The sequence below is a fragment of the Populus trichocarpa genome, chromosome 1 (assembly GCF_000002775.5).
Source record: "Populus trichocarpa isolate Nisqually-1 chromosome 1, P.trichocarpa_v4.1, whole genome shotgun sequence".
Classification (NCBI taxonomy): Eukaryota; Viridiplantae; Streptophyta; class Magnoliopsida; order Malpighiales; family Salicaceae; genus Populus; species Populus trichocarpa.
In genome coordinates this window covers 49,429,714-49,453,182 of record NC_037285.2, presented here as the reverse complement: position 1 = coordinate 49,453,182, position 23,469 = coordinate 49,429,714, and the positions used below count along the sequence as shown (strand labels likewise).

At 35.1% G+C, this 23,469-nt stretch overlaps 3 protein-coding genes and 1 long non-coding RNA gene across 14 annotated transcripts; 2 read left to right on the top strand and 2 right to left on the bottom strand.

Annotated features, from left to right (window-relative positions):
- Nucleotides 1-380: 380 nt before the first annotated feature.
- Nucleotides 381-6,077, bottom strand: LOC7457667 (phosphatidylinositol/phosphatidylcholine transfer protein SFH13). 3 transcript variants are annotated; one of them, XM_024593663.2, is made up of 15 exons: nt 5,799-6,077; nt 4,884-4,977; nt 4,420-4,723; nt 4,192-4,291; nt 3,558-3,824; nt 3,109-3,186; nt 2,924-3,028; nt 2,789-2,838; nt 2,596-2,695; nt 2,370-2,468; nt 2,168-2,281; nt 1,838-1,991; nt 1,266-1,646; nt 1,087-1,161; nt 381-740 (listed from the first exon to the last, which is right to left on the bottom strand). In XM_024593663.2, exons 2-14 carry the CDS (start codon nt 4,888-4,890, stop codon nt 1,121-1,123), a joined length of 1,800 nt encoding a protein of 599 aa, XP_024449431.1. In that variant the 5' UTR covers nt 4,891-4,977; nt 5,799-6,077; the 3' UTR covers nt 381-740; nt 1,087-1,120. The 3 variants fall into 3 exon arrangements, with proteins under 3 accessions (XP_024449431.1, XP_024449430.1, XP_002299075.2); XM_024593662.2 differs by having other exon boundaries at nt 1,087-1,175; nt 4,884-5,037; nt 5,799-6,076; XM_002299039.4 differs by having other exon boundaries at nt 1,087-1,175; nt 5,799-6,076.
- Nucleotides 6,078-11,642: 5,565 nt separating this feature from the next.
- Nucleotides 11,643-14,901, top strand: LOC112326898 (uncharacterized). Its single transcript, XR_002980907.2, has 2 exons — nt 11,643-11,866; nt 14,507-14,901. It is a non-coding gene; the product is annotated as an uncharacterized LOC112326898 (long non-coding RNA).
- Nucleotides 14,902-15,821: 920 nt separating this feature from the next.
- LOC7471711 (ubiquitin-conjugating enzyme E2-17 kDa) lies at nt 15,822-18,646 on the bottom strand. Of its 3 annotated transcripts, XM_052449987.1 has the most exons (6): nt 18,462-18,646; nt 17,922-18,001; nt 17,159-17,286; nt 16,663-16,723; nt 16,338-16,442; nt 15,822-16,160 (listed from the first exon to the last, which is right to left on the bottom strand). In XM_052449987.1, exons 3-6 carry the CDS (start codon nt 17,272-17,274, stop codon nt 16,017-16,019), a joined length of 426 nt encoding a protein of 141 aa, XP_052305947.1. In that variant the 5' UTR covers nt 17,275-17,286; nt 17,922-18,001; nt 18,462-18,646; the 3' UTR covers nt 15,822-16,016. The 3 variants fall into 3 exon arrangements, with proteins under 3 accessions (XP_052305947.1, XP_006370793.1, XP_002299074.1); XM_006370731.3 differs by lacking the exon at nt 16,663-16,723 and having other exon boundaries at nt 17,922-18,007; nt 18,462-18,641; XM_002299038.4 differs by lacking the exon at nt 16,663-16,723 and having other exon boundaries at nt 18,462-18,641.
- A 1,159-nt stretch (nt 18,647-19,805) lies between these two features.
- LOC7457666 (probable calcium-binding protein CML21) lies at nt 19,806-23,200 on the top strand. 7 transcript variants are annotated; one of them, XM_024595758.2, is made up of 6 exons: nt 19,823-20,187; nt 20,284-20,369; nt 20,874-21,122; nt 21,557-21,759; nt 22,209-22,377; nt 22,813-23,200. In XM_024595758.2, exons 3-6 carry the CDS (start codon nt 20,924-20,926, stop codon nt 22,914-22,916), a joined length of 675 nt encoding a protein of 224 aa, XP_024451526.1. In that variant the 5' UTR covers nt 19,823-20,187; nt 20,284-20,369; nt 20,874-20,923; the 3' UTR covers nt 22,917-23,200. The 7 variants fall into 7 exon arrangements, with proteins under 7 accessions (XP_024451535.1, XP_052308217.1, XP_024451526.1 ...); XM_024595767.2 differs by lacking the exons at nt 20,284-20,369; nt 22,813-23,200 and adding an exon at nt 22,528-22,785 and having other exon boundaries at nt 19,806-20,218; XM_024595740.2 differs by lacking the exon at nt 20,284-20,369 and having other exon boundaries at nt 19,823-20,229.
- The last annotated feature ends 269 nt before the right edge of the window (nt 23,201-23,469 follow it).

Sequence of the window (23,469 nt, the reverse complement as noted above, 5' to 3'; positions counted from 1 at the left end):
TTTAAAAGTCAAGTAAAAAACTTAAAAGCCCCTTGATCCAAATGATTTTTTTTTTTGTTTACAAGAGCAGTTAAGTAATTACATTGTGCAAGAAAACAGAGAATCATCATCAAACCTTTTCCTTTCAAGTAATAACCAGCGTATCCTATAAAAAAATATCATCATCGACCCAAGACATGGATAAAATCAGACTTTTACTGTAGATTCACACAGTGAAAGGCATCATATAGAGTCTAATGTAATGTATCTGTTGATCTCGTGAATTGCCCTCACATGGCCTCTTGCAATCCGATGCTTCAGTAATTGATTGGGTTTCTTATTTCATCAAGAAAAATGTAATGGAAGTTTTCTTTGCCACGTAAAGAGGGAAGAGTAGTAGGGACTCAGAAATATAGTATGCTTGCTATTAAGCATTCCATTGATTTTTTTCAGGTTTTTCCCTGCACTAACCCGAAGAAGCTAACATCAGGAAGCATCGCTCATCTTAACTACTATAACTTCAGTAAAGTATCAACTGCAACAGAACTTTACAAGATTGAAGAAAAATGGTTAATGGAAAAAGGATTGACTGCCTCATTTTCCTACAAGAAATAAAGCAGTCATGTGGATCGTCATGCTGCTCTCAGAGGCCACCCGCCACCATTGATGCTATATAATAGTTTCACATCTGTGCACATAGTCTCCCAAAAACTCAGCATCTGATGTTCCACTATAATTACTCAGCAGAACAATCTTCTTTGCTGCAAAAGAATGACCTCGTCATTGTCACAGTTGCACCAGAAAACCACTGTACACATCAATTTTAACTAAAATGACAATTAGGTAAATGAGAGTCAGCCTGCAATTACAAAACTTTTAATAACATAAGTATGCAAATAGTCAACAGACACTCGGACAGTCTTGGCTCTCTTCATGTTAATGACAAACTGGGAAGTGGGAGCGAAATAGCCCTCACTAAGGAGGACCAAGGGTTCAAGCCAAACTAATCCTCATGCAAGGCTTGAATGTTAATCCCAGATAGGGATAAATACTCTTCATTGATGAAGTTCACTGTGGAATTTAATCAATTATCACAGAACTACTTACACGACATTTAGACTCCCGTAAATTGTCTAGCAACTTAGCAATCTCGAGTTGCTTTACCACTGTAGTATGCAGTACCTGTGAGCACAACGCTTGCAGGGAAAAAAAATGCATTCAATACAGATTTAAAAGGCCAACTTCCACACATTTACAAATTTTGAACCATGTAGAATAGGACATACTCTTTGTTTTCTCAAGGTCAGACTCCACAGACTTTATCCTCTCCAGAGATTCTGTTAGCATTTTCTCCTTTTCCAAAGGGATTACAGCAGGCCTTTTGCTAAGTTCCTCGTATATTTTCTCTAGTCTCTGAAGACGATATATACATGGACGGACATGGTCTTCTTCATTCATAGCTTCAGCAGCAGTTGAATGGACATCTGTGTTATGTTCCATCAAATTAGATGGATAAATGTTGTTCTGCCTTCTCCAATATTCAAATGGTAGACTACGACAAAGTGCAAATAGCTTGATCACGAATGATAACAAGGTTCTTGTCGCATTTGGGATACTTGTTTTCCCAACCTTTTCCTTGACAAAGTCAAACCAACGGATGAATAAACCTGAAATTAAGATATAAATCCAAAAGACAGCAACAATAGAAGTCATTCAGCAACTATATCAATTAATATCAACACTAATTCCTGAAGTCCATATCTATAAATCTTTGTGCTTTGCCAAGGGAGCAATGGATTTATTGGATCTGAAATGAACAAGAGAAACTGATCTGCAGTAAGAAAGCATGAACAAATACCTTCCAGGTTTGATGTCACTTCATGGGGAATGTTCCCCAAATTGTTGATTTCAAGTGATTGGTCCTCAGAATAATCCCCTCTAAGCACAGTTTTCTCAGCCAGAGTAAAATTATCATCACAACTGTAGTAGATACTTGGATCCGATGCCCTCGCCTGCAGAAATCACAATTCATATACAAGACAAAGGATAAGGATGTGCACGCACCACCCTCGCACGAACAAGCACTCATGCAAGCAGAGATACAGGCGAACTGGCATGCAGACTCACCCAGACGAGTCTGACAAGAAAGCAACCGTATTAAAAAAAGGCTAGAGGCTCTACAACTTACTTCTTCATCAACCGGGGTCGAGCATGGAAATGTAGAATTTTTTTGTCTGAATGGAGAAGAAGGATCATCAATATCTGACCCTGATTCTGCTGTCACTCTATCACTGCTTTTTCCCTGAAAGATATAGGTTAAAAAAATATAGAGAATAATATATGCTGATGACCTACAAACACGATTGGTCATCGTGAGATGGATGACTTGCCTTCAGAGGGTGTATCTGAATATACGAGTCAAATGCCTGCTTTTCATTAGACACTCTGGAGATTTCCGTCACAAATATTGGTTCTGCATTATGTACAAGCTGCAGAAGACAAAAACTAGGTTAATTTCTAAATACAAGTTCAATATAAAAATCCAAGCCTCCTTTCATGCTTTATAATTCAGCACATAGAATCAGTACATGAAATCCTTGTAGCAGGATGGCCTACCTTCAATATTTCAGGATCATTCCATGGACCTTTACTGGATCTAAGGCATTCTCCTTCAGCCGAACAAGAGCAAGAACCACCCAAGAAGTCTGGCAATTGACTGAAACAGGAAAGAAATATATGAACAAGTTATAGTTTCTCAAAATAAAAATAAAAATAAAAATGTGAGACAGGTATAACAGCAGATACACACCTTGATTCAATAACTTCCAGTAGCTTAGGCAGGGATCTGGGCTCCAAAACCTGCATTTCAGAAATTAAGTATAGCAAATCAAGACAGCAGGAAATGAATGGTGAGGAACTATATGATTACAGCAATATCCTTTACCTGTATCTTTGCAATGGTCTGTGCATCCAGAAATTTCTGGGCCACAGGCCATAGCATCTTCTTAAAGCCAGGACCAGCATTGACAATAAACATTCGGTGCAATGTCTGTGTAATGTGTGGACAACAATTAGAAACCAATTAAACAGTGAAGAAGAAACCTATCGATTAACTGAGACTTTTGATACCTCAGGGTAATAACTGCTATCTATTTTTGTCACGCCACCCAAGAGAGTTGCAGCGGTCCGAGTAAAATTCTTAATGCCCTGTATTTAACATAACATTAATCACCAGTTCAAATTATGCAGACAACCAGTTGAAAGAAACAATAAACAACCGGTGAAAGTAGAGGAAAGAAAATCTATCAACATCCTATGGTACAGCGACAAATTCCTCAATTGACTTAACAAAGACTGCTAGAAACCTATAATAAGACTTAATACTCCCCAAAACTGGATTTCAGAATAGATTTTGTTGAAGTCTTTAAGGTGCATGGAGCATGGAAAGTCATGGTTGACACAATTTTCCAAAATCCCAACAAAGAGTTAATTCCTGCTCGAAGGCATGGTTGGGATCAAAAGTTTAAGACCAAGATCAATTTCGAAAGGCTTATAGGGGAAAATTCAATTTAACATACCAAACCTTGCACATCCAATATGGTTGTAGTTGAACATATCCGTCTTTTTGCAGCAATAGAACAAGCAGAGAATTTTTCCTGTATAGCCCTTTCAAACTCCTGGACATGGTACTTCAAATACCGTTCTATAGTGGTGATACGCATTAGCTTGCTCGGATGAGCTTTTCCAAGCCTCTCAATGTAAACTGGCCGGCCTTCCTTATCAACTCCATGGTAACCGTGAGGGTAAAATTGCAAGACTTCCTCCAGCTCCTCAAACTCAAAATCCTAACCATTGACTATATAAGTTCAGTAGGCTTGTAGAATCAAATTACAAATTGATTGAATAATACTAATAAAAAAAAAAACACATAATTCTGAATCTAGAATTAAGATCAAAACATTTAGTGCAGAAATTAAGACCGAAACATTTAGTGCAGAACCACAAAGCATACACACATACAATTTCAAACAAAATAGCGACAATGCATTATATGCATTGGATAGTTATAAAAAAGCAATGCAACCAAAATCTTGTTGATTTTACCAACAGATGCAGTTTGGAGCTTCTGATTGTCCCGCTTTTAACAGGATAAGGTTCCAAGATAACCATGCCAACAGCAGCATGGTTAGCAGAATAAATCCATTCCATTACCTCTAGAATGGAGTCTGTCCCGTATTCTTTCCTCCAGTTAAGCATTTCTTCCCACATCTGGATTGTTTTATCAATGTTAAACTCTCTTGCTTTCAAAAATCTACAAGATTAAAAATGACAGTGTCAATAAGTCAATGCATTCTAGTGGATTTGAACAGGCAAGCAAAAACAGCAGTTCAAGTTCATAAAAGGGATTGTACTGTGTTCCAAAAATATGAATAGGCTGACCTTAACAAAGTATGATAGTCATCATGCCCAGGAGGCAACAAATCTCTTTCAAGAAGCTTTTGGCGCAATTCATGGACAGCACTCTCCTCTTTTGCATCCCTTACATCTTCTATGGAAACTGACGAAACCCCATTATCTATTATCCTTTTCCCTCTTTTCTTAAAGGAGTGGGTGAGCTTATTTGAAGCGTTCAAAGCCTTTTTCTTGAAATTACCAATTTTTGACCGTCGTCTTTCATCTTCAGAGTTCTCAAAATCAGATCTTCTCTCTCTATTTTCATCATTAACCACGATTCCTTCAACACCTTCAATAGGTCAACACAGATTATTACTATTGCTTGTAACCAAACAACACACACAAAATCATCCTAATGAAATCAAGCATCAGAAACCATTCAATTTTGGTCGTCATAATATGACACACTTAAAACGGATGCATCTGGTGAGCTGACAAAATAAACATACCTGACATTTTGCTGAAATGCAACAGGGAATCCTAATTTTCAGGCCAAGAAAGTAGAATTCACAGCAACCCTGCCGACACACATGCCTCTCTAAACTGTCAAGGGCAGAAGCACAGAATGTGGTACTATTATAATACTGCAGGCTTTCAGCGACACTGAAGCATTAGAAAATGACAACTGATTTAAATTCAAATCACCAACCCAAACAAGTACCTAAACACTAAATCTTTTCCAAAGCTATCAAAGTAGATTAAAAAAAAAACCCTAATTTCTCTACCCATCAATGAATCCAATCAAAATATTAAAACATTCCAGTTTCCTCCGAATTCTCCATCAATCATAGACTTGGAAATTACAAAAAAAAAAAAAAAGCAAACTTTTCACTTCCTCTCACAGCCCTTCAGCTCACTAAACCACAATCTCTAAAATCAAATATCATAACTCTTAAAAAAATCATTACAAACATAGATCCAGATCAGCTAATTTTTTTTTTAAAAAAAAATCACAGTAAACCCACGAAATATTATCCATTCTCCATCAACCTAATAAAATCAAGAACGCAAAAGATCAAAACTTCACTTCACAACACTCACAGTCAGCTGAAAGTAACAAACTTCACTCTTGGAATTCACTGATTTCAAAAGAAAGAAATTGATGAGCTTTAAAACCCCATAAATACTTATAAAAAAGAAAAAAGAAAATCAATTAAATTAAATTAGAAATTCCCATGAAACTCGACAATGCAGATATCAACTGTACGGATCTAACCCTCCATTTCATTCAATCATTCACCATTTTTTTATTCATTCATTAACCAAAAAAAAAAAAAACAGAGAAGGAAAGAAAGCAGGTTGTTATTTTTATTTTGATTTGGATTGAATAGAAGGAAATTGAATGAGAAAGAAGCGTAACGCACCCGTATCAATCATTCAACCAATCAATAAAAAAAATCCCAATATGTTCTTCCGTCTCTCTCAGTGACCGTAGAGAAACAGAGGAATGAAGGGTGGATGGCAGAGAGAAGGAAGGAGAGGAGAGGAGAAGATAAAGGATACGAAACAAGAAGATATCTCGAGAAGTAGTTACTATTGTTTCGCTGAAGCTGAGAGAAACACAAGCCTCTCTCTCTCTCTCGCTCTCTCTCTCTCTCTGTAACGTGTCTCTGTCACCCTCTCCTTTGTTTTCTGGTTTCTTTACGTGTCCCTTCTTTATTTCTTTCCTTTTCTTTTCTTTTATTTACCATTTATTTTCTATTTACTATTTTGTGAAATGGGATTTATCGTTTATATTAATCATGTTTGGACGATCAAGAAAAAAGAAACTTCAATAAAATATGTATTTGATAATGCATTGCGGGTATATTTTAAAGGTATTTTCTAATTAAAAATATATTAAAATAATATTTTTTATTTTAATATTAACATATTAAAATCATTAAAAAATATATTAACAAAACATCAATTTAATATATTTTTAAATAAAAATAATTTAAAAAATACTTTAAAAATTGAATTTCGCTAAGTGATTATAAAACTCTCACATTTATAAGAAATTCATTTAGCGGCTAATATTATTTTTAATAATATATACCCGGTTAATTATTAGTTATTAATTATCTAATCACTTGTTATGCATTGTAATGGCCATATCAATGGTAGATTTTATTAATTCAAACTCGGGTATTTTTTGAGTTTCTTATATAATATTTAGCACTGCCGAGATCTAAAGATTTATAATAATTTTACCAAAATAAATATCAAGAAAGAATTTGGAGTTCGATTCCATAATCTTTGAATTTTTGTTAATCAATAAAATTGACCGACAAAAGAATAAATAAAAAGGCATCTATTTAATTTAATTTCGGTTGTTTTTAATTAGACTTTTGGAATGGAATAAAATCTCATGTGTACCTTCCTTTAATTAAAGTATAGAATACAGCAACCAAAAAGAAGAAGACAGAAGGTATCTAAATATTCCAGCTCTCTCCATTAATTAATTGCAGGATCGATTAGGACCTATCCATCCTAATTAACCATTAACAAATCCCATCAAGGTATAATTAATTACAAGTATGCCACTCTAAGATCTCATTTAATAATTTATTATGCGTGTTAGGTAATATCGTGCTAGTTTTGTAGTTCTAATTTGAAAAAAAAATTGATTTAAAAAAAGTTATAAATTATAATTATTTTTTAATTAGAGTTTAAAGGGTTTTTCTGTGTAAAACTATAATGTATATTGAATAATTAAATACTTTAAAAACCATAATAAAGACAATATAATTTCAGTCACGTTCCATCTTAATCCTCCTTGTAATATAAGACGAATCATTTGAGAGTTTGTAACCATTTATGACGGTTCTTGGCATGACCTAGCAATAAATTTTTTGTCTTTTTTTTCAAACCTGAAATTAACTTTGAGGGTATAGTTTAATTGGTCGGGCTCTAAATTTGCTCTTTATAGATCACCAGTTCGAGTCCCATAAATTTCAGGATCATTGAAGACTTACATGGTTGTTAACTTCAGGAGCTGTGTAATTAGTCGAGGTGCGCGTAACCCGAACATCCATATTAATAAAAATAAAAAAACATTAACAAACACAAAGTAACATCCCAAAGCCAATGTTGATCATAGTGGGGATGTATCAAAAGTGTCATGAGATTACGACTAAGGAGAGGAGGGATTAGTGCTAAGCATAATCCATCGAATATGGCGCACTGTTGAAGAAGAAAAGCAAAGCAACCAGTTGCCTGAGATTGCTGGAGACACGACATGCATGCGGCTGGCTCTAATCTCCAGAGAATATATCACACATCATATATATATATATATATATATATATATATATATATATATATTAAAAACAAACTAAAATTGTTCAGTGTTTGACTGTGCAAGTCCACAATAAAACGCTGAGCAGTCCTTTTTTATTATTATTTTTTTTTCGTTTTTTTTTTATTTTTTTATTATTTTTTTCCCCTTTTTTTTTATCTTCTTCTTTTTTTTTTCTTTTTTTTTTATTTTTTTCCCATTTTTTTTCTGTTTTTATTTTTTATTTGTTTTTGTTTTTATTTTTTTTTTGTTTTCTATTGCCTTTATGGTTTTTTTTTTCTTTTTTCTTTGTGTATTTTTCTTTTAATGAATTTTTTTTGTTTAATTTAGTTTGTTAATGTTAATTTTTTTATTTAGTTATCAAATTTCATAACACGGATCCCGGCTTTGATGGGTTAACCTGATTTGACAAGTTAACCCGATTTTTTTTTCTTTTCTTTTTAATTAATTGTAACATATACTAAAATGGATCAGTGTTTTACTGTGGACTGCACAGTGCAGTCCACAGTAAAACACTGATCCGTTTTTAGTTTTTTTTTTAAGTTGTCTTATTTTTTTAGCTGTTTTTTATGCCTTTTTGGATTTTTTTTGCTTCTTTCTTTATTTTTTTTCTTCTAACAAAAGTTTTTTGTTTAATTTGGTTTATTAATGTTAAATTTTTTTTATTTAGTTATCAGACTTTCATGACACGTTTTCCGGATTTAACGGGTTAACCTGATTTGACAAGTTAACCCAGAAATATATTTTTTTTGCTTTTTTTCTTTTTAATTAATTTTTTTCATTTAGTTTAGTTTGTTAATGTTAAATTTCTTTCTATTTAGTTATCAGACTTTCATGACACATATCTCGAGTTTCATGGGTTAACCTGGTTTCACAGGTGAACCCAGTTAATTCTGGGTTGACCCGTCAATTTTTTTTTTGTTTTTTATTTCCATAATTTTTTTTGATTAATTTAGTTTGTTAATGTTAAATTTTTTTTATTTAGTTATCAGACTTTCATGACACAGATCATAGGTTTAACGGGTTAATATGGTTTGACGAGTTAACCCAGATTTTTTTTAATTCTTTTTGATTAATTTTTTTTTCGTTTAGTTTAGTTTGTTAATGTTCACTTTTTTTTATTTAGTTACCAGACATTCATGACACGGATCCCGGGTTTAACGGGTTAACCTGGTTTGACGAGTTAACCTGGAATTTTGTTTTTTGCTCTTTTTTTTCTTTTTAATTATTTTTTTTCGTTTAATTTAGTTTGTTAATGTTAAATTTCTTTCTATTTAGTTTTTTTTTCTTCTTAGAGGTTTTTTTTCTTTTATTTTTTCTTTTCAATTAATTTTATTTAATTAATTTAGTTTATTAATATTAAATTTTTTTCTAAGTAGTTCTCGGCTGATGCCTTTAGTTTTTCTTTTTGTTTTTTTATTGTTTTTATGCATTTGACTGTGGACTGCACAGTGCAGTCCACAGTGAAAAGGCTCATCCTTTTGTTTTTTTTCTTTTTAATTAATTTTTTTTTGTTTAATTTAAATTGTTAATGTTAATTTTTTTTCTATTTGGTTATCAAACTTTCATGACACGGATTCCGGGTTTGACAGGTTAACCTGGTTTGATGAGTTAGCCCAGTTAATTCTGGGTTAACCCATCAGTTTGTTTTTTTTCCTTTTTAATTATCAAACTTTCACGATGCGAATTCAAGGTATGACGGGTTAACCTGGTTTGAAGGGTTAACCCAGTTAATTCATATTTTTTTTCTTTTTCTTCATTAGTTTTTATTTTCCTGTTGGGTTTTTTTCTTTGTTTTTTTCTTTTTAACTAATCTATTTAATTATCACACATTTATGACACGACCTTACAGCTAGACCCACGTCCAATGCTATTGGGTCTGGTATTGCAGTCAAACCCACTTAAATTTAGGCCATGCAAGTTTAATGTTATTATTAATATTATAAATATTACTCTTGGATTAGGCGTTGCAACTAAACCTAAGACTCTTGGGTATAACTTTGCAAAAAAACCTAATACTTTTAGATCTTAGCTTTTTATGAAATGCAAAAAATAATTGACCCGCAGCATCGCGCAGGGCATGTAACTAGTATATATATATATATATATATATGATCAATCCCATCTCATATCTTTAATTATCCATGACCACACCAAACCCTAAATTAACCTGATCTTCTCTTCAATAGTATTGACGGTATATGCCCACAGCTCAGGCCACAAGAGGCAGCTAGTGCGTGTCTGTGCCTAGCTAGCTACAAGTGTTCTTGAGCACTGATTTCCCCCTCACAATCCCATCAATGTCTTCCTCTACCGACCCTATATATATAGTACGAGAACTAACACGTCAATGACAGCATTAATTATCTTGGTTTTTTTTTTTAAAAAAAAAAGGGTAGAAAAGGACTCCAAGTCAGAGGGTTAGATGGCTGGTGGTTGTTTAACCAAGGCTCCTGCAACAAGGTTGATTGACCTCAAAACGAACGAGTGCTTGGTTTTTCCTCCTAAATTCGATCCAGATCGATATTCAGCTGGGGGAGAAATTCTTTGGTTACCTTTGATGAACAATACCCTTCGATCTCTCCATTAAATTATTATGTATTTTATTTGGATTATTTACATTCAAGTTGTGATCAATTAAGATAACGTGCGTATCTCTCCCTTTTCGTTCGTATTAAACTGATATTCTGGTATTAGTATACTAATTAAGGATACGTTTCTTCAAAAAAAAAAATCATTAAAGGATACTCTTATAATGCATGTGGATCAAGGATAAATAAAAAAAAAAAAAATACATGCCAAACGTAACCTAACTCTATATCTAACTCTATATTTTTTTATATTTTTAAATAAAAAAGATATATCTCTCTTGTCCAAGCTAAACTTGTTGTCTTTATTTTTTATATCCTGAAATGATATCTTAATACGACTTTTGTTTTTGTTTTTTTCTATTTCTTATTTTTGTATTATATTGCTATGATTTATTGCTCTATCTATTTATTTTTGTCATGGTTTATTGGTTTAGTTAACGTAACAATGGCTGTTCAAAAAAAGAAAAAGAAAAAAAGAATTAAATCAAGAAAAGCGGATAAAGCTTTTTGATTACCTAATTATGGGTTTTACCAGTTCTCTTGGGAATGGTGAAGGGTAAAAACAAGAGTGAAGATCACATTCCCATCCATGCACGAACAATAATTATAATGCCATCATTATCTGTGTATTAAATGCTTGCAAAAACTGCTATAAACATCACCGTAGCAGAGCAATTGGTCATTTTAAATCCAAGACTTAGAGCAAATTAATGTATCTCCCCTCTCGAGGTGCCATAATTAAAGACAGTAGGAAAGATCAAGGAAGGGAGGGAGAGAAGGTACGTGGAGATCAGAAAGAGAGACAAGGACCTCTCCAAAAGGTCAGAGAACGTTAACGCAACCCCAAGAAAATGACTCAGTTACAAGTCCCTTTCATGAATTCTCTCCTCTCCTTGGATCTCTCTCTCTCTCTGTCTGTGTGTGTGTCTAAACAGTCCCCACCCAGCAAGCTAGCTGGTCAGTCTATGACTAAGAACGAGTAATAGAGAACGTAGAATAGATGCACAGTACAGGCTAGATGATAAATTAAAGAGTGAATGCACAAGGCCTGTCTCTTCTTCGATTCTTATTGCACGATTATGTATGTAGCAGCTAGCTAGCTCATAGACAATAGACATGCTTGTCTCAAGGAGTGTCGGCATCTGGAATTGTCACATTCTAGCTAGCGATGCGAAAATTAAGAAAGTGACAATTCCACACATCCATCCCACCTCTCCTTTTCTTTGATTTCTTTCATTAATTAGTCTTTGGGCTCATCAATAAGAATATTGGCATATCGATCACTACATATACACGCATGCATTTACTATATATATATATATAGATGCGCACACACCCTTTCTCTCTTCTTCTTTTTCTTCTTCTTGTAAAGAAGCCATGGCTGGTAATTGCAACAGCAAAGCCTCGTGATGGACTGACATGCATGCGCATTAATTTGGGGTTTTACGCAGCATGCAATCAATGAAACTTCTTCACCTGTATATAGGAGGCAGAGAGGGAGGGGGGATCGCATTTATCAACGCTTAGTGGAATCGATCACCCACTCATTACTCAATCACAAGTAAGTACTGAAATGATATGGAGGGCGACCATTAATGCTACTTTGCTACTAATCCCAAGTTGGGGTTGGCTTTGTCGTTTTGATCAACAATTATTAGAGTAAATTTAATAACTTAATTAGTCCATATAGTTTAATAACTAGTCAATTCGCCTGCCGCTTAGGGTCAAAGTAAATATTTTTTTTGAAGTGTCAAAAAAAAAAACTAGTTATTGTTAAGGTACTTCTAATTAGAGACATAAATAGATTTTAATGTGAACAATATTTTTATCTAATATTACGATGAAAGCACATTGAATTTACGTGGGTCAACCCGGATTGACATGTAAGACTTGTGGGGATAATTTTAGAAAAAATAAATTGGAAAGCTAAATTTTTAATTAACTCAATGTTCAAAAATGAAAATGGTAGAAAAAATCACTCAATTAAAAAAAACACCACGTGAATTCGGATGAACCAACCAAACTTACAACACATGTCATGCAAGATATTGAATTCAATAATTTTTTTTATCTCATAGATTGTTTTTCATTTAATAAATTTATATAAATATAAAAGCCATGATAGACGCATGAGACTGAAATAGCAAAGACAGATCATTAATAACAAAAGGAGAAATTGGATTTTTTTTTTAAAATCAAGGAGCAAAAATGCATAAAAAATAATAGCCTAAGTGATGTGGCTTCACTCGTCAATGTTATGATTTGGATCATAGACTTAATCGAGATCAACATTTTTTATATAAATTTATATCGAACTTAAATATATTAAAAAAAATGGCTGAAAAGGAGCCCAGCAATGCAGCTCAATGGCCTGGGCACGCGGGCTTACGCACTTGGGCTTGTTTGGCCCCCTATTTTTCTTGAAAAAAAGAAGGTAGACGGCATGTCACCTGCTATGGTAGACAACATGTCGTCTTCTAATTCAGATTTTGATCACTATTATAGTGGCTGTAAAATGGAGGGTATAGGTTTGTTTACCTAAAAAACTTGTTTTTCATCCCACTTCACCCCAAAAACACCCTTAGAACATTACGAAACCAAGCTATCAACCTAATTAAACTAAAAAACGGTCCAAACCATAAAATTAAACCGAATAAAATATCTTATCATCGACTTAGATCTTGTTTTTTAGGTTATATTGAGGCTTAAAACAACAATTAAGAGACTCTCTTCACTTAATTGAACATGTTGACACCAATTCTAACCATTTTGGTAGTCAAAATACATGTTAATGATGAGATTTCTCTCTCTACGCTGAAATCTAGCAAACTTTCACTCTCCTCTCACAAAAAACAAAATAAGAAATTACGAAAATAAAATTTGGTATCAAAATTGAATTTCAGAAAATCTAAGGGACTGATCACATTTTAAGTTAAAAAGATGGGGACTAAACTAAATTTGTTGGATGAAATTAGAATCTGCCATATATTTTGCTTGTGTATTTCACTTTGGTCTTCTATTTTTTAATTTCACCTTCTCTTAAAAATAAAAAAAATGATCTGATTGGATATTACTTTTGGCTTAAAAGGGTTTAATTGTGCAAAACAAAAGATTGAAGATCAATTTAATTTTTTTTAAAAAATTATTATGACAATCTACAGTAATTTGTGAAAAAATAAATTCTAAATAATAGTGAAATCATTATCCTTTTTAGCTTTTTTTTGAAATTCTAATTAATTAATCCTTGTAATTCGAATAACTATGTATTTAATTCCTTATAATTTAATCTTTTATCAACTATTTTTTCTTTTTTTCCTTTCTTGATCAAAACTATAATATAGAAAGGAAAAATAGCTAGGTAAGTTGTTGGGGGAGATCTGATTAGAAAAGAAAATACTTTTGGAATAAAAAATTATTAATAAAATGGTCAGTGCTGATTGAAGGACTAATTAATTATTTCTTCGTATCCTCAAGCAGAGATCCACTTTACAATTTGTGTGCTCTTTACTTTATATTATCACTATTGACGTTATACTTGTGCTAGAATCTTATTGAATAGTATTCCATGCTTGCTTACTTTCTTCGGAAGATTAAAAAAAAGAAAAAAAAAATACATTCCATGCTTAAATATTCAAAAACACAACACATTTTATGCTAAGAAATAAATTAACATTTTCACATTCCATTCTTTTACCGTAGTTTTAAAACAAGATACAGGGTTTGACCTGCATAAAAACTAAGTTATAGTCTACAAAGTTAATTTAAATTAACTTAAATAAATTTAATTTTTAATATATATATATAAAAAAAAAAGAACTAATGAGGTATCAACCGAGTTTTTTACTAGATTAAACTTGGTCAAATCCTTTTCTCAATTTTCTTTAAACCTTAACCAATCTAGGTATCAAACGAGTCGAGGTCACTTCAAGTTTTATAAGTGAGATAAAGCTAACCCACTTAATTGATCTTTCTTGTCATCCTTGTAAGGGATGAAGCTTCATCGTCAATCCATCGTCTTAAAGTGCACATTACAAAAATGTCAATGTTATGGCAGAAGAACTTAACACCTAAGTTGTTCAATGATATATTCGATGACATTAATAATATTGTTTTTTGGGCGGGCCAACTCTCACTGTGCCGTCACATTCACAAGCTTTGGAGTATTATTAACATGGAGCCTTCTGCATGTACCGACAAGAAGACTGGTGTCTGAAGGTGGGAACATGGGTGCTTGACTACGAACACAAGAGTCCAAGAGAACGCAGCTTGGGTTTATTGAAGCAGATACAGCAGCTAAGAGGGACATCTCATGCAAGTTCCTTCTGCCCCATCTCTAGCACTATATACAGTTTGATAACATTAAATAATGGAGATATATGTAATATAGTAATGCTGAGGTTTTGGACGCTCAATGGTTTTGGCCATTGTTTTTTTTTTATTATTAACGTTGATGTTCGAGCCAGTTTGCGTGCACCTTGACTAATTCTACGGGTGCTGAAGTTAACGACTATGTAAGTCTCCAGTAGTCCTGAGGTTTGTAAAACTCGAACCGATGACCTTTAGAAAGCAAATCTAAAATCTGATGAGTTGAGCTCCCGTCTTCGTATTGTTTTTTGCCATTGTTGATACTGTGAGAGGAAGAGAAAGAGAACAAAACACAAGACAAGGTAATCTCGTGGGAGAACACATGATGTGGTTGTTGGGTGGCAAATGGTTCCTTTTTACCCCAACCCCATTTGTTAATGCAGGCCTTTTGTTTTGCACGCCTCTGTAATCTATCTGTGATTTCTTTACCCCTCTCTGGTGGATCCTAACTGTTGAAAGTAAATGCCCCGAGATTGTCCCCAAGATTATTGACTCTTGGACAATTGGTGGAACCCCACTTTAAATATGACCCTTCTCTCCTGGCTTATCCATGCCTGTAGAGCTTACCAGCACGTTTGATACATGACTGGAATAGATTCATGAAGTCGCCGTGACAGCCCCTTCGCACCAGTAAGAGCTCTGATTCGACACCAAATCAACCAAAACGCTCTCTGTGCCGATTTCTCTGATTCTTACATGTGATTGTCATCTTCATTTTGTGTGAATGTAGAGTTGAGATACAATTGACAAGGTGAACTGCTTCCATTTTCATCCGTCAAGCTGCATAATAGGAGAAACATCCCCACACAAAGAAAAACCCAATTCTGTACCCATACTTTTAGCAGAGGAACATGCATGGGATGACTGTACAACATTCGAGGATTCAAGGTGAACAGTTGTTGAGCTAAGGGCAAATGCCAAATTTAGCGAACATCCCAGCACATCCATATTCATTATCAACAACATTAAATAGCTACACCGCACCATAATGCAGACGAGTTCACATGCCAGGGCCTCAGCCCTTTTTCCCCAAGAAATTTTGGGCCAGGGCCGGCAACAAATCCTCGTCTGGGGAGTGCCAGCTTCTAGACAGGGTATTTGATGAGGGTATTAAAAAAAATGGACGTTCTGTTAAATCCAAACACACAGAATTTAAGTAAAGCATAGGTAACATTTTGCATTTTGGTTTTCATGTAAATATTAACTAACTGTTGATGAACATGCATTAATAAATAAACTCCCATTGATCTTCAAAAACCAAGACAACAAAAGCAGACCCAGATGAAGTTTCTATTATTTACTAATAGGGCCATAGACATTTTTGTCCCTCCTGCAGATGTGGAACCCTAGCCCATGGCATATTTCTGGGTCCAAGACCGAGCAGTGGTTTCATACTTGAATCTGTCTGTCTTGTACATGTGAGCAATTTCAGGCACCAGGGGATCATCAGGGTTTGGATCAGTCAACAGTGAACAGATGGACAGAAGAACCTACAAGAGAGAGATATTCCGTCTTAAAACAATTATGCAAATCCAATGTCATTAATGCGACAAATATAAAACTATAATGCAGATCTAGCATCAATATTATAGTACTATATAACTTTAACACAACATCCCATGTTCAGAGAGAGACAAAAGAAAGCATGATCGAAGAGATAATTATACCTTGGATATTGTAAGAGCAGGGCTCCACTGTTCTTTGAGAATATCAAGACAAATGCTTCCATTGCTGTTGATGTTGGGGTGGAAAACCTTTGTACGGAAAGAGACCTTTCCAGAACACAATCAAATCAGACAAAAAAAAATTATAACAAAAAAGGAGAGAGCTAACTTTTAAACCCCAGCACATCAAAAGCCCACAGAATAGATTGTATCATCAAGCTAACAACTGCCTTCTATTTTTTTGGGAAAAAAAACTCTCTAAATATTAATGCATAGTGTCATAACCTAAGTGGCAAGCAACCTCAGCTAGGGGGGTGATAAGAAGCACCTCCATGAATGCCATAGGACACTCCAGGATGTGCATTTCTGGTCCGACAGACTGGCACGCTCTGGCAATCAAGCAAGTCAATTAAAAAAGAGAGAAAAAAAAAAAGTGAGAAGCCAGGACTGACACAAAGCCATCCTCAATCATTGGAATGTTCACCACTCAATTGCAAATTGTTTCAAGCAAAAACGAGGCAAAGGGATATCACAGTGTCAGGAACACCCATTTTTTTAACAAAAGAAAACATTGCAATTATGGAAAGAGGACAGGCGCTCAATGGACTATGTATACAGTATAAATAAAACAGATATGAAAATTCACAAATAAAACAGATACGATAATGCAGATAATTCACAAGCACAATGAAGTGCACAAGCGCAATGAAGCGCACAAGCGCAATGAAGCATGTTCAGGAAGGGAGAAAGAGTGGGGGGGGGGGGGGGGGGGGTGAGAAGGAATGCAAGGCATGGAGTATCAGAAAAATGAGCATAGTGATTACCTTGGGTGGCTTGAATGGGTAATCTGGTGGGAAGTGAATGGATACGAGAAACACCCCACCAGCAAATGGGCTGTCAGCTGGGCCCATAATTGTTGCTTGCCAGTGGAACATATCATCAGCAACAGGACCTGTAAGCATGCGTTGTATGTCACAAGCCATGGTTTAAATCAATAAACTCCAACGAAAATAAAATATATTTTGGCTTAAAAAACAACTGAATTCATCAGCTTCAATGTTTAGCTTGCAGACTGGCCTAGGCTCATAAATGAAAAGGATAGTGATCATCAATCTACACAACCAAGTCCCCAACACCACATTGCAATTCCACACCCCAATCTCTATTAAAATAGTCACCTTACCCCACCACCCAACAGATCCAATGATGAAAACTTTTTAGGTCACTCCCACAAGTGATGAGCACAACAAAATCACATTCACAGATGACTGAACCCCAGCCCACCACTTACCAAATAAACAATCTGTATTCCATAACAAATGGAGTTGGATTCTCATTGATTACTCTTTTAAGCGAATCTTCCTTGTCCTTGCCACTTAACCATTTGTAACAATTTTCAGATCAATGTGCTCGTGTAAGTCAAAGTAAATACAACGAAGATTTTAATTCAAAGCAATCCCAGTTGCCACCCCAACTTAACTATGCAAGCATATAGATTTCATAATTAAACCAAAGAAAGCAACTTATAAGACTAGCAACTCCACTTAGGCAAGAACAAAACAATTGAGGGTAAGTAAAGAAGTCAACCAGCGCTGCATGAAGCAGGAGGGTCCTTCTGCAGGTCTTTCAACTCCTTGTTGATCCTCTTGGAAGCCATCACAAATTCTCTGAAGCTTCAAAAACATATATTAGTATAATATTGTCAGCAACATATGTCATCCACAACCAATCATCCAATCAAATACGAACAAATACACGGCTTTAATTTTAAACCGCAGAAGACAAAAACTTTATATAAATAATAGTAAACCCATAATTTTTTAAATGGTTCTAAAATACTCCTCTCTTCCGATCACTAAAAGGGTCACAGGAAAAAACAAATCAGAGCAACCAAACTGAGGCACGAATCACTTTCATGGAAATGAAAACCCATCAGAGTAAAAATCCCTTAAATTTTCTCAGTAGCCAAACAAATACCAGATATGTTAACAGGAAAACCCATTAAAACACAACAAAAATAAATCACTTTTATTTAGTGACCCCATAACGCAAATAAAACAAAGCCAGCAAGTACGATTCAGAAAAATAAAAACCACTTATTATGTTGGAAACGACGGGGTTTATTACCGGCAGTGTTGGCTGTTGAGTTAGGATTAGGGTTTGGTGTGTTGATTCAGCGGTGACAGAGAGAAAAAGAGAAGAGAGTTTTGTGTTTTATAAAAATATAGTAAAAGAGGAAAGTAAATTAAAAAAGGAGAGAATCCTAAGTTGCCTTGTGGCGGTCTGTCTCTGTCTCTGTCTCTGTCTCTGACACGAATGCCTGTTTCCTTCTTATTTGCTTTATTCAATCATTTTTTTCTTTTTATTTTTTTCAAAGAAGATAATAGTTAATTAATTTTATTTCTATCCCAATAACGTAGCATCGATATCATCATTTCAGAAAAATTATCTTAAGCATATTGCTTTTGTGGATAAAAATCGTTCTTTAACTTTAAGAATGGATTGTGCAAGGTCCATAGCAATGGCCCAAAGAGGAAGAAGGTGCTGGGAAGCTTCTTGGCCCTGACCAATGTTTTTCTTGGGATTTGTTCATAGCAATTACTTACTCAAAAACCGAAGAAAAAGGAATGCACTTAACCCACTGATGATGATTGATAAATTCTGTGGTTTCTATCATTTATTAGTTAGTTGGACCAAAGACACTCATCTTCATGTCTCCAGTGGAGATGTAGAATCCTAAGCCATTGCATATCTCCGAGGTCCGATGCTGTCCTGAGCAGTTGTCTCGTGCTAGGCTTTGTTTGTCCTCTCCAAGTCAGCAATTTCAGGCAGGCACCAGTGGACTGTGTCTTTCCAACACCAATATTGAACTTGTTCTGTTCGGCCACAATTGACTGTGGCCCAAGCAAGTTGAGAGGTTTGATACTTGCAATCGGTGTTGCCCTCGTATATTGGGAAACTGATAATCATTCATTAATCTTTTCTAAGTGATTTAGTGGCGTTAGTCTACACTTGATCAAGCCACATACCCACCAAAAACATTATTTTAATCAATCACCAAGAACAAGTGTACACAATATCCAGGTATATAACGAAAAGAGGGTGTCCCAACCTGAGGAATCAGCTCATGACCTGATCAACAATATTAAAATTCAATTTAATTTAAATATATATATATATATATATATATATATATATATATATCATTTTAAATTAATTTGGATCATAGTCTAATATCCAACTCGTGACTTGGGACGGATTTAATCAACTACGAATAAAAAAACTATTATGTCATTTTACAGTGATCTGTTATTCAAGTAGTAGACATTAATGATATAGTAATTAAGCCATCTCCAAAAACATGTGAACATCCTTCACCCTTCAATAAATTCCAATGGCGTGATCGATCATCCACTAATGCTTAGATTATGAAAGCAATTACTTGACTATAATCTTCTCCACGGCTTGTTTACCGACCTTGTAAGCATGTCTCATGGACAAACAACAAAGCACATGGATCTCGTTTAGATAAAAGGAAAAGTCAGAGGAAGTGGATAGTGAGTGGTACAAGCACCAACGGCAATATAGAGAGTACGTGTAGGGTGTACCACAAAACTTGGCGATAATAATTCATTTAACTCCTCCAACTCAATTTGACAACAACATTATCTTTAGCATTCATATCATTCACATCTCCTCCTCATCTTTCTCTGTTCGGTTTCTAAACAAAAACTGAAACCAGGGTTCTGTTTCTTTCATCATTCTCTTTCGTTTTTTTCTTTTAATTCGACGGGTGTGCTTTGCCATCTTTTGGAGCTGAGGAAATTATCAAGAGAGAAGTGTTTCTTGAAGGGTTTGTCCTGGTTCTTGATTTCTTGCTTTTAGTGAGTTTCTGGTTAGAGTTTATGCCTCCTTTAAATTTCATTTTGAAGCTAGCTCTGATTTGTAGGCGTTGATTTCAGAACTGCAACTGATAGAATATATATTACAGGGAGAATGATACTTGCGATTTGATTATGAAAGAAGTTTTCTTGGGTATCATTCCATTACCTTGTCAATCAAATTAATTAGTTAATGCTAGATGTGGCTCTATTTCCTTCGCACCAACATAAATCTGGCTGTATAAAGCTGTGATATTGCTCATCAGTTCAATAAGGTTATCATTTATAATCATGGATCAGGTGTTCTGCTACATGCATTAAAGATGTGTCTTGCATGCAAAACTTATTGGGAGAAGGATAGACTTGGTTTGTTAACAGGTCAGATTTTGGAATGTTCATATACATGTAAAGCATACAACTCTTGAATGATCGTGAATAAAAATTTTATTTTTTCTGGGATCTGGTCTTTGATAGGCAAAGGATCATGTGAACTTGTTTTGGTCAAAGGAACAGTGGAGGTCACGAACATCTATCTAGCTCTGTATTTTCCTTCCTGACGTTTTTCTGGTGTTCAGTTTCCCTAGTGGAAGAGCTGTATATTTTGCTGTGCTAAGCTTGCTCGAACACGTCTAACATCTTCAATTGATTATGTGACCAGCCAGAAACGCACTGAATTTCCTGCGTCCCGTTTCGCCTCGTTAATTGAGAATGGGAGGTGCAGTGGGAAAGGCTGGTTCACCTCAAAAGGCATGGATACCGGAAACAAAAATTGAAACAAAAGTGGTCGAAGCTATGCGGCGGAGGGAAACTCATGGAAGTTCAATAAAATCATTCAACAGCATAATCTTAAAATTCCCAAAAATAGATGAAAGCTTCAGAAAATGTAAAGCTACTTTTGAGCAATTTGGTAAGTCTCCAGTTTCGCTCTATATGTTTTCTTCTTTGTAGATTTCATTTGGCTATAAGCAAACAAGAGACTCAAGGCTTTATTAACTAAAAAACTAACTTGATGGTTGATGCTCTAGATATCTTGAATTTTTTTTAAATCAAGTCTTAGCTAAGCGATACCAAAATTAAGGATCAAATTACTTCCCTGGAGTTCATCCAAAATACTGATTTCCAAGGCAGATTGACGGATTGTTTGGCAATACAGATGATTAAAACAATGCTTCCTCAACTTGACAAAACCATGGATCAAGTTACAGCACCTTTCCCCTAATATTCAAGGGATCATGTCCTCATGCTGTCATGATACGAACGCACAGAAATTACAGACAAACACATCCCTTTTTCTTCTTTGTTTACTTCCAAGTGGTAAGAGTTCGTTTTATTTCTTTGCAGATGAAGATTCCAATGGGTCCATTGATAAGGAAGAGCTCCGGAAATGTTTCCATAAGCTGGAGACTGCGTTTACAGACGAAGAAATAAACGATCTCTTCGAGACATGTGATGTTAATGAGGACATGGGCATGAAGTTCAATGAGTTCATTGTACTTCTCTGTCTTGTCTATCTTCTCAAGGATGATCCTGCTATCCCTCAAGCTGTATCCTGAATAGAGCAGTTAATGCTCCGCCATTCTGATTTATAGCTACTGCTTTCCATTTTTTTCTCGAACCGAACTTGGCATGTTCCATCCACCACATGATTCTGACAGTTTAAATCATTTTCTTCTATCTCTTGATGAGAGAGCTCTTCATGTTTTACAGCCAAACTTCCAGTTCTCCACCTCGTTTTCTAATTAATTATATGTGCTGTCTACTTGCATTTGTGCCGAGTCTAGGTAAGGTTATCACCCCTCCTGGAATTCCCATTGTTTAGCTTCCCAGTTCAGTTCTAGAGTGTTGCAATGCAAGAGAATTCGTTTTTCTTGTGATAAGGGCTTCGAGTTATCTTGCCTTGCTGTTTTGGCTTCTCTAATTAAAATACACAGCAAAATTTTGTGTTTTTCCTTCGTTATCTGCCATATATGTTTGTAATCCATGACATGTTTAGAAATCACGAATAGGCATGCCGGATTTGGAGGCCACATTTGAAACACTGGTTGGGGCCTTTGTGTTCTTAGACAAGAACAAGGACGGTTACGTCAGCAAGAGTGAGATGGTACAAGCCATAAATGAATCTGGGGAACGTTCGTCTGGACGAATAGCCATGAAAAGATTTGGTTAGTCTCTCCCTCTCCTCTCTAGACATTCCACTTTCATGATATGCATGTGTAAAGGTCACTTGCATTGTACGTCAAATGATATATATAGTCACATTTATGTGCTTGGGACGGCATTCAGCAATCAGAGCATGCTCATATACAATGCAGGTCCTTGTAGGCAAGAAAGAAATTCGCTCTGGTTTACTGAGTGATAATTAGCCGTCTCATATTGGCACCCAAGTGGATTGCTCGACAAGCTAGGGTTTAGTTTGCATGTTAACGCGCGAATGTAGATTTCTTAGAATCCAATCAATTATTATACGTACTCAAGGCTTCTGTTTACTGATCATTACTCATGATGAGGAACCAGTTCTGCTTCAGCCACACGGGGGCGATACTTTTGCTTGAAGAAATTAACGGGTACTAATCTTGGTCCTCAATTTACAATTGCAGAAGAGATGGACTGGGATAGAAACGGAATGGTGAATTTCAAGGAGTTTCTGTTTGCTTTCACTAATTGGGTTGGGATCGATGACAACGAAGATGAGGAGGACTGAATGTATGCAAATTCTCCCGTCTCCAGCTCTCTACTTGACGAATCATGATGACCTGGAGCTGACATTCACAGACGTGAAAGTTCCTATATATATAAGCGCCTCTTTGTCTCTTCAATAAATGATCAAAACACATTCTATGTTTTGCTGGCTCGGAAGAAATCTTTTTCCTTCTATGCTTTGTAATGTAAATTGGGTTTTTAAGTATACAACCCTACATGCTTGTGATGCATTTTGTTTATAAAACCAAAAACAAACCAAACTAGTCGGGTTTTTTAAAATTTTAATCGGTTTTTTTTCACAGTTTGATTTTTTCGATTATTTTTTTTCCGGTTTTCTCGGTTTTTTTTCACAGCCCTACATATTACCATGCAAATACTGCGCACCCATGCAGCATCGCCATCAATCTCAACTTACCTCAACTCCGAGTCGAATAGCTGATTTCAACCTACATTGGTTACTCCTTGAAACTCACTCACTTTAAAAAGAGAGACTGAAAAGGAGGAGGAAGAAAATAAAATCTAACCCATTATCTTCATCTATGATTTATCTCTCT

What these genes read in the sequence shown, in the direction of transcription:
- LOC7457667 (XM_024593662.2), bottom strand. An exon ending in CTGGAAGTTATTGAATCAAG is followed by an intron (nt 2,696 to 2,788) that starts GTGTGTATCTGC and finishes TTCCTGTTTCAG; the next exon opens with TCAATTGCCAGACTTCTTGG. An exon ending in TGACCTTGAGAAAACAAAGA is followed by an intron (nt 1,176 to 1,265) that starts GTATGTCCTATT and finishes TTTCCCTGCAAG; the next exon opens with CGTTGTGCTCACAGGTACTG.
- LOC7471711 (XM_006370731.3), bottom strand. Translation starts at nt 17,991, where the DNA reads ATGGCTTCCAAGAGGATCAACAAGGAGTTGAAAGACCTGCAGAAGGAC. An exon ending in TCCTGCTTCATGCAGCGCTG is followed by an intron (nt 17,287 to 17,921) that starts GTTGACTTCTTT and finishes GCATGCTTACAG; the next exon opens with GTCCTGTTGCTGATGATATG. An exon ending in ACCCATTCAAGCCACCCAAG is followed by an intron (nt 16,443 to 17,158) that starts GTAATCACTATG and finishes TGTTCTGGAAAG; the next exon opens with GTCTCTTTCCGTACAAAGGT.
- LOC7457666 (XM_024595758.2), top strand. Translation starts at nt 20,924, where the DNA reads ATGGGAGGTGCAGTGGGAAAGGCTGGTTCACCTCAAAAGGCATGGATA. An exon ending in AGCTACTTTTGAGCAATTTG is followed by an intron (nt 21,123 to 21,556) that starts GTAAGTCTCCAG and finishes ATTTCTTTGCAG; the next exon opens with ATGAAGATTCCAATGGGTCC. An exon ending in AATAGCCATGAAAAGATTTG is followed by an intron (nt 22,378 to 22,812) that starts GTTAGTCTCTCC and finishes TTACAATTGCAG; the next exon opens with AAGAGATGGACTGGGATAGA.